Consider the following 8,781-nt stretch of genomic DNA (forward strand, 5'->3'; position numbering starts at 1 on the left):
AACATTTATTTAAATAAACAAAAGATCTTTATTACCCCTCTTAAATTCTACTCACCTTAATTCTTGTGAAAAATTATAATAATAATCTATATTTGAAACGAAATGAATAACAAATATTTCCTCCGTTCCAAATTAGATGTTACACTTTTATTTTGGGTAATAATTTCTCTCTATCTCTCTCCTATCACATGTCACCCTTTTGTTTTCTTTCTCTATCTCTCTCCTCTTCAAAAATTATCTAAGAATCCATGATTTTAAAAATGATCTAAAAAAAACAGAAAAAGTATTAAAAATCAAAACGGGTAAACTAATAAAGCACGACGACAGACGACCATAATAAAAACTCTCAAAAGTTGTTCCTGAAGACGGCGTAAACGAGCGTGCAAAGTCCACCAAGTAAGCAAACTCCAGACTCCATACTTCAGACTAAGCTAGCTAGCACCGTTACAGGTGACGAAGGACACGAACGTTGCGCGCGACAAAACGAAACAGTTACAAATTTTACGAACTTGTCTCCTTCTTCTCTCTTTTTTTTTTCTTACACTTTCTCTCTCTCCAAAAATTTGAAATCCCGCATTAATCTCGTAACAATATTAGCTCAATCAATCCATTTCTCACCTTTCTCTCTCTTTTCACCCTTTACAATCCCCAATGCATCAAATCCCATTATTACTACATACCCCTTTAAAAAGAAAACAAGTTTATGTATGTATGTATATATGTTAATATGTAATAATACTAGTAAAAATTAGAAGTTTCAGAACTTTTGAAACACATGTAATCTTCTCTCTCGTTTCACCATTCGTCTGTTTTCCTTTGGTCATCTTCTCACTCACCCACCCACCGCCCTTCTTTTTCTCTCTCCTCCAACCATGGTTAAAAATCTTCTTCCATTAGTATATACATGGTTGAGTTAATATATATAACTTGTTGTTAAAAAACAAAAGTAGTAAGATTTCTTTATTTTTGAGTTATGGGAAATATCACACCTTCTTATGATCAACTGTTATGCAACAAATGTCATGCTCCAAAATTTAAAGGATTATTGGATTTTATAGACATTGCTATTTTTAGCAGTAAATCATATTTCTTGTTCCAAGTAAAAATTAAGAGGAAAGGAAAAAAAAAAACGACTCCCACATTATTCAGTGGGAGTCAGATAGATATAGAAGATTATACTATATCACTCTCTTTCTCTCTCTAACAACTTTATTTTCTCTCTCTAAAATTCTTCTCTAGAATCTTTCTTCAAAAGAAAACAAACAAACAAACAAACCCTAAGAAAGAAAGAAAGAAAGAGATGATGATGATGGTGGAGGAGAGAGAAAATGAGAAAAATGATGTCCTTGGATTTGCCCAAAATAATGGAGTCGTTGTTTTTAACAGTGGTAACTCAGCGAGTGGGAACGGTGGACTCGGTAACTCGGGTGAGTCAACTCGGGCGATTTTGGGGTGTTTTGGAGAGCATAAAATTCAGAGGAAGAAAAGGATGGCTAGACAAAGAAGGTCCTCTGTTAGTCTCTTACCCTTTGCTTCCTCTCACGTGCCTACTCTCTCTCTTCCTGCACGTGTAAGCTTTCTCTCTTCAAATTTTTTTTTTCGTTTATATTTTTTATAAATAGTGTCGAGATTTCAAGTAGGAACATCGATAAGTAACGGAGGATTGGTTGAGTGAGTTGACTCAGTGCTTTTTTTTTGCTAGTAGTTAGTAACCGTACACTAGCCGTTGATTTGTTTTTTCGAAATGTGGAAAAAGGAAGTCTTTTTTTTGTTTCCATTTTTGGAACTCTAGATTTGGCTCTTCAATTTAAAAGTTTTAGATATTTGGGTAAATAATAGTACTAAAATAAAGATAAGTTGTTTCTTATTTGTAATTCCTGAGAATGATTAATGGTATGAGATTTATTAAATAGAGATCGATCTTATAAATTGGAGGATTTACCAATTTAATGGATCATATATAACTCCTTTGTTTTGATAGATTTGCTATGAAAAGTAGTAGGAAATTAGCTTGATTTAGAAGAAAATCATCTTCTTCATTTTTTTTTTGAGGGGTAAAGAAAATCATCTTAACTTGACAAAAGTCTTCATAACATTAATCAATACTAAGGATGTCTTGGTCTAATGATTAAAATTGAGGTGATGTTCAGTTCGAATCTCCCCTCATCTATATTTTGTATTGCCTTCGTGGCTCATATAGATTAAAAAAACTAATTAAAGGAAATATTCATGATTCCATCCAGTTACTGGAAAAATTTACAAAATAAATAAAACACTTACTATTTTAAGTCATTGTAGAATAAATAAATCATTATTTATTTAACATTATTTACTTTTCAATATCTCTTTTCTTAATCCCTGTGCCCCCTAAGTTTCATTTATTTTAGAACGGAGAAAATATGTTTTTTTTTTTTTCTAGTGATTCTTGACAAAGTACGTAACTGATCAACTTTTATAGTTAAACATAACTAGAAAAGAGCATAGTTTGAAAATTATTTGGGGTTAATTTGATGGAAAAATGAAATGACGTCAAGAAGAAGGTAGGTAATAAATAATGTTCTGGTAATATAAGAAAAAAAATGTTGATCCCCCATGTAAAAGTAGCACGAGTCTAAGTATAGGTGGCCCCAAACGGTGAAACCTGTTTGGTAGTGCTTAATTGGCATTGCTTATGCTTCAGCATTCAACACCACTCCAACTGTCTTCTTCCTACCTTCTTACTTACTTGGTAAACTTTACATATACTTATATTATTATGTTTATGTATGGATAATTTTATTATTCCCAATAAAAGAATAAAAGTAACGTATATTATGCATTTACAGCATTGTTTTCTGACTTCAATTTACTACATGTTGTGACTTGGGAGTTAAGTAAGGTGTGATATTGTTGCGAAGATCGCGCTTGCGTAACAAGTTAGGTAACTAGGAATTTTTTCAGGATGTTCGTTGTGTTTGGATATTCTAGAGTTTGAGCAATATCTCTACAAGGTAGAGTTTGAGCAATATCAACTATTAAATAAAAAAAGCAATGGCTCGTATATGAGCCCTTGATTTTAAAATGTATGGCTCAGATACAACTTTATCTTGTAGAGTTTCACTAAAACTCTAGAGGATCCGGACTCATGTGCATTTACTGCATCGATTTCGATCGAGTTAGCTAGGTTTTGGTTAAGGAAGGTGCGTGAAAGAATACAAGTAAGCTAAGAGCGTGATAGACTTTTTGCCTCATGTTAGTTGCCTAACGGTTAGACAATTAGCTTATCTAGTTATTAGTGTGTATTGTTGTATCAGTGTGAAGTTTATGAGGTGCTTTGAAATGTATGTCATATTGGATACTAAAGGTTTTTGTTAAGGCTTGCCTGTTAGTGCAATCTCTTATCTCCTAAATCCGTTTTCTCAAATTGGATTCAAGAAAATGGCATGGATAATGGTTTGTAGTTGAGCTTTAAGTGGCTAATTTGTTGAATCTTTTCTAGATCAGCGAGACCATTCTAGTCTCTAGAGACTTCAGTGTAGTTCATTTTGTTAATACTGTAGTCTTAGAGATTCATAGTTGTCAATCAGATTCTATATTGTTATTTGTTCAAAAGAAACTTGTACGATATATAATCAATAAATTCAAGAAATAATCAATAAACACTTGACTAGATCGAAATAATCAATAAACACTTGACTAGATCAAGGCTCGTAAGTATTGAAATAGTCATGACGCTAATTAACTTAGATTCTTTCCCTGACCCTGTCTTGCTTGAGCAGATTGTACTTTTGGTTGCTGATTTCTTATAAAAGCAACCAAATATAGATAAAGTAGGAATATACTTCTAATTGATTTAAGATAGGGACCGCATGTGAATCTTGAATCTTGAACAGTTGAACTCCTATTAGCTAATTAATTTGATGGTTGATTTGAGAGTGTGCCAAGTTTGAGCTCCCTATAACTAGGATCTAATGTCTCGTCATGCTTAAGGACATACATATGTTAATCACACAAGGGGGGGGGGGGATACAAAATTAAGCACTACATAGCACAAAATGTGGAGCTCCCATAACTACGACATAATTGTCGCGTTAAGGTAAAAGACACACAAGTTGTCAGGAAAAAGAAGGCAACCACAAAGAAAGATAAGCATCAATACAAATGTATAACCATACACATAGTGTCCTCTCGTAGTATTACATGCCTGGTATGGTAAACAATTACTAATGAACTCATTTTTCCACGTGTTATCGATCTTTTCACCAAGTTTGAGCGCTAGCTTTCTTATTGGTAGCTCCTTTGCTAACTAGAAGATGAAAATCAAAGACGGTGGTGGTTTAAGTCGAACAGGGGTGCTATATAAGGTAGATGATCATGATTATGGGTGTTACTCAATTGAACTATTGAAAAGATATTTGGTTTGGTTTGTAGTACTCCTAGCTTATGTTTACCCTTATAATTGGGGATCACCGAAAGAAAGCATTACCCTAGCTATCAAAATACATACAAAAGATACATAGCCATTCTTTTGTATTTGAACAGTTTGAGTTTGATCTTGTGCCAATGTTTTCCTTTATATTATTCCTTTTATTGGCACTTCAGTGAATAGTAACTCGAAGAAAAGTATTATCACTTTATGCAATTGTGTCATCGCGTGTGCTCTTGCGTGCCAAATGTAATTTCAAGCGCTTGATACTTTGAAATAATCACTCCCTTGTTTCTATTAAAGGCTAATAGGTTGTCCAGGCCGTCAAGGAATAGTTGCTTTTGAACTAATTAACGAATTCATTATTTTGGTAATAATCCTCAAAAGTGGATATCATCATGTCAATGGGGTTGAACCCTCCTCAACCTCACCTTTTATCATCCCTCGACAATGTTAGGCGCTGCCAATTTCTTTCTATACTGAACTTTTGGTTCCCTTCAAGAATTTCAGGTCATTGATCCACGGAGATTGAGATTTTTATTTCAAAAGCAACTTCAGAACAGTGACGTCAGCTCGCTAAGGAGGATGGTGCTACCAAAGGTTTGATTCTTAAACTTTATTATGTGCATGAGAAAACTCAATTCTAACTAGAGCCACATTCTTAGTCATATCTCTTTTTCTGTAGATCAAGTACAAGAAACTTCTTAATTTCTGCAAACCATGATATATATAATTAATCAGGACTTTGCTGATATCTACATTATGTAGTGAAAACAGCAAAAAGGAAAAACTAAAAGATTCTGTGTATCTTAATTTCAGAAAGCAGCCGAGTCACACCTCCCTACTCTAGAAACTAAGGAGGGAATTTATATCAGCATGGATGATATGGACGGGGTGCACATCTGGAACTTCAAGTATAGGTATATTCCATATACATCTCGATAAGAAATCCGTTATAGTAACTCAAAGCACTTTTTTCTTACCAAAAATCTTGCTAGATATTATTTCAAACTTAGTTCAACCTTTTACATTACTGGCATCTGGATTTAGCTGTCACATTACTAGCTCAAGTTACATTGTTACCAACTTACCATGGGATGGAGGAGGTAACAGGAGTATCTGTGATCTCTCTGTCTGATCAGCATTATTCGTTTACGCATATGTATATTTGGTGTTTTCTCCTTCTGAACTTTCTTATTCAGGTTTTGGCCAAATAACAACAGTCGAATGTATGTCCTAGAAAACACAGGTAAAAGTGAGCATCAATAATCCTTATTCATCGTTCTGTTTCTTGATCATGTTCTTTGTCGTTCTACTTGATTTTTACTGATTCTGCTTTGTCTCAAACAAGGGGACTTTGTAAGTGCTCATCGTTTGCAGCTTGGGGACTTCATAATGGTCTATCAAGACATCATTAACCTTAACTATGTAATCCTCTAATTCGTTCTTTTTTTTTTGTTCCTAGTATTAGTCATTAGTATATAATCATAACTTGATTAAGGTTCTAAAATTTCAATTATGTAATAGGTGATACAAGCCAAGAAGACTTCACAACAAGAAATATACAATGACTATACAACCAACGCAGTTAGTGATCATTACTATCAAGTTCACAATTTTGAGATAAACCGGTACAATCAATTAAGCTGGAACGATCCCGGGAAAGTGGAGGATGATAATAAGACATGCATGTCATTTGTATATGAGACAACCAGCTTCTCCAATGACTCGCCTTTCGATTTTCTTGGTGGGTCTATGACTAACTACTACTCAGGGATGGGCGGTCATGGCTTCGAAAACTTCGGATCTGTTGATAATTTGTCCCTTGACGACTTCTATTGAAGTTCATGTTGAATATGTCAATGATCTGAAACATAAGATGGTGTTTCATGTCTTATCTTTGTTTCTTTTGGCTGGGTAAAAAGCTCACTCACTCTATGGTGGTTTTTTGGTTGGTAAAAATGTAGCTATAAATAATGGGTTTGGGGTTTGGAAAGGTTAAAGAAAAGAAAGAGGGAGAAAGTTTTACCTAAGCTTGATATGTTGTTGTATGTGATGGGATAGTCCAAGTTAACAATTTGGTAAATTTTGTTGTAAAACTTGAACTAACTATTTGCATCTTTTGTTACATGCTATCCTTAATAATGTGAAGAAATCCATGCTAAGCTGAGTGTAATTGTAACTAGTTGGCTTGTAAAATTTTCTTTGCACTATCAGGTTTGGATTGCACCAAAAAGAAATTATATTAGGTTTGAGCCCAATTCATTATGAACCCATTACTTCTGGAGTTCTGGGTTTACAGACTATTCGGGTTATGTAATGGATCATGTTCCATATTCATTCAATAATATGAATCCGACTAATAACTAGGAAAGTCGGACCAAAGATTCGGTTAAGGGTGTGTTCTCCACCTGAAAAATTTTGAACTGAACTTATTAGATTTAATTGATCTTTTATTCAAACTTATTTTTGAGTGTTGTGTTAGAGGTAATCGAACCTGATCAATCCTAATTAGACCTAATTATATACTCCCTTCGTCCCGTAATATAGTGCATGTTTCTTTTAAGGTGGGTTAAACATTAAAATATTTGACCAAATATTCTCATTAATATATACAAGAAAACATATTCATGTGGCATCTTGTTATATTTGCTTAGATATGTAGTTTGATAATATCAATTTTTTATATTTTTTTTATTAATAAGGAACTGAAGATATCAGAAAGTGAAATATTCGTTTTGGAGATCGTGTAAAAAAACAAAAACTATATTATGAAATAGATGAAAATACTGATAGTTATGCTTCCTCCGTATCAAACTAAATGCAACAGTTTCTAAAAATGGATGTTTCAAATTAAATGCAACATTTTCCTTCTTTCTATTTTTAGTAAAGATTTTGAGTGTGAAATTACACATATACCCTTAATAAAACTAATTAAGCCCCCCTAAACTAACCTAACCAACATTAATCTACCAAAACTTCACCCTCCCTCTCTCTCCAACACCCACCTTGACCAACATTGACCACCCTTATTCCACCGTCACCACCAAACCACCACCTACTTTCACCACCACCACCCTACCATCACCTCACACGACCACCAGCCAACCACCACCAACTCATCGCAACAACCACGAACACAACCCAAATACCACGAAACCACCACTGCACAACCCAACTACCAAGAAACCACCATCGCACAAACCAGGAAATCACAACCCAACATCGAAACACCACAAAGTGACCACCGCACAACCCAACCACCATCCCATAAGCCACAAAACCATCAAAATGCGAACCCTAACCACCATGGAACCACACATCCACCACAAAACCACGAACTCAAACACTAAACACCATACAATCAGCCACCCACCACGAAACCCTCATCCCACCGACGATGGATGGTGGTGGACACATTGGGAAGGGGCGCGAGGGTGTGGTTAGAGGTCCGAAATCGAAGGGGGAGTGGGGGTGGGGTTCGAGGTAGAGGGTCGCGAGGGTAGGGGAGTGGTTGGGGAATGCTGGGATTCGAGGGTTAGGAGCGTGGGGGCTGCTGGGCTGGCAGGGGTGGGGGAGGGGGTTGGGTGGTTGCAGGTAGTGCCTCGGTGGTGGTGGTTATTGATCCCATTTTGTCTCTTCTTTGTTAACAATACCCACATGTTATTACTTTTTGTTAATCTTATCCTAAGAAATTTTGACTAGGAATTAGTGTCACCTCAATTGTTATATCTCTATTATATAAGGGAAGGGGGGAGCAATGGTGTCCTCTTTTGAAATGCCAATTTTGCCCCCCTTCTCTTTCTAAATTACAAAATAGTGTTTGTATTTTTGACTTTGCTAAATTTAAGAGCTGTCTATATTTGGCAAACTGTATTCCTCCTATTTTTTCCCTCAAAAAGATGTTACTATATCCAGTTCCCACAGCCACAGTCAAGGAAAAAAAATATTTTGTGCCATATATCATACAGGTTGCGCGAATTCGATTATGGGCTTATAACTACACAATACTACGATCTAATAAATTTTTTATAACTCAGAAGAAAAGCTCCAAACAAAAGACGGAAAAAACTAAAATAAATTTAAAGCGCTAATAACTTAATAGGTCATGATTAGATTAACAATATTCGCGTATTTCCAGAATAATATCATGTTCGCAGTGACATTTTCAATGATATATAATTTTTTTTTTCTAAAATGTTCAAATTTTGACTCTCATGCCGAAAAAAATCGAGTTTCTGTTTCGAAAAAATATTCAAGCACGCATCGCGTGCAAAAAATTCTAGTTTAATTTGATACCGAGAAGGTGTCAAATTTTAAAGTAGTTTCTATTTATTTTTGCACGCTTTACGTATATATAAGACGAGAGTACGAGA

General features: G+C 34.9%; 1 protein-coding gene across 2 annotated transcripts; it reads left to right on the forward strand.

Moving 5' to 3' along the window:
• Window positions 1-736: 736 nt before the first annotated feature.
• LOC104898051 (B3 domain-containing transcription factor FUS3) lies at window positions 737-6,540 on the forward strand. Of its 2 annotated transcripts, none has more exons than XM_048646481.2 (6): window positions 737-1,570; window positions 4,916-5,005; window positions 5,225-5,325; window positions 5,608-5,660; window positions 5,757-5,833; window positions 5,933-6,540. In XM_048646481.2, exons 1-6 carry the CDS (start codon window positions 1,301-1,303, stop codon window positions 6,245-6,247), a joined length of 906 nt encoding a protein of 301 aa, XP_048502438.1. In that variant the 5' UTR covers window positions 737-1,300; the 3' UTR covers window positions 6,248-6,540. The 2 variants fall into 2 exon arrangements, with proteins under 2 accessions (XP_048502438.1, XP_010683360.2); XM_010685058.4 differs by having other exon boundaries at window positions 739-1,570; window positions 5,608-5,654.
• Window positions 6,541-8,781: the final 2,241 nt, after the last annotated feature.

Source organism: Beta vulgaris, chromosome 6 (assembly GCF_026745355.1).
Source record: "Beta vulgaris subsp. vulgaris cultivar EL10 chromosome 6, EL10.2, whole genome shotgun sequence".
Lineage (NCBI taxonomy): Eukaryota > Viridiplantae > Streptophyta > Magnoliopsida > Caryophyllales > Amaranthaceae > Beta > Beta vulgaris.

Bases quoted from the DNA above. Each gene is read 5' to 3' on its own strand.
- LOC104898051 (XM_048646481.2), top strand. From the start codon at position 1,301: ATGATGATGATGGTGGAGGAGAGAGAAAATGAGAAAAATGATGTCCTT. The intron at 5,006-5,224 runs GTTTGATTCTTA...TCTTAATTTCAG, and splicing joins GGAGGATGGTGCTACCAAAG to AAAGCAGCCGAGTCACACCT. The intron at 5,834-5,932 runs GTAATCCTCTAA...ATTATGTAATAG, and splicing joins ACATCATTAACCTTAACTAT to GTGATACAAGCCAAGAAGAC.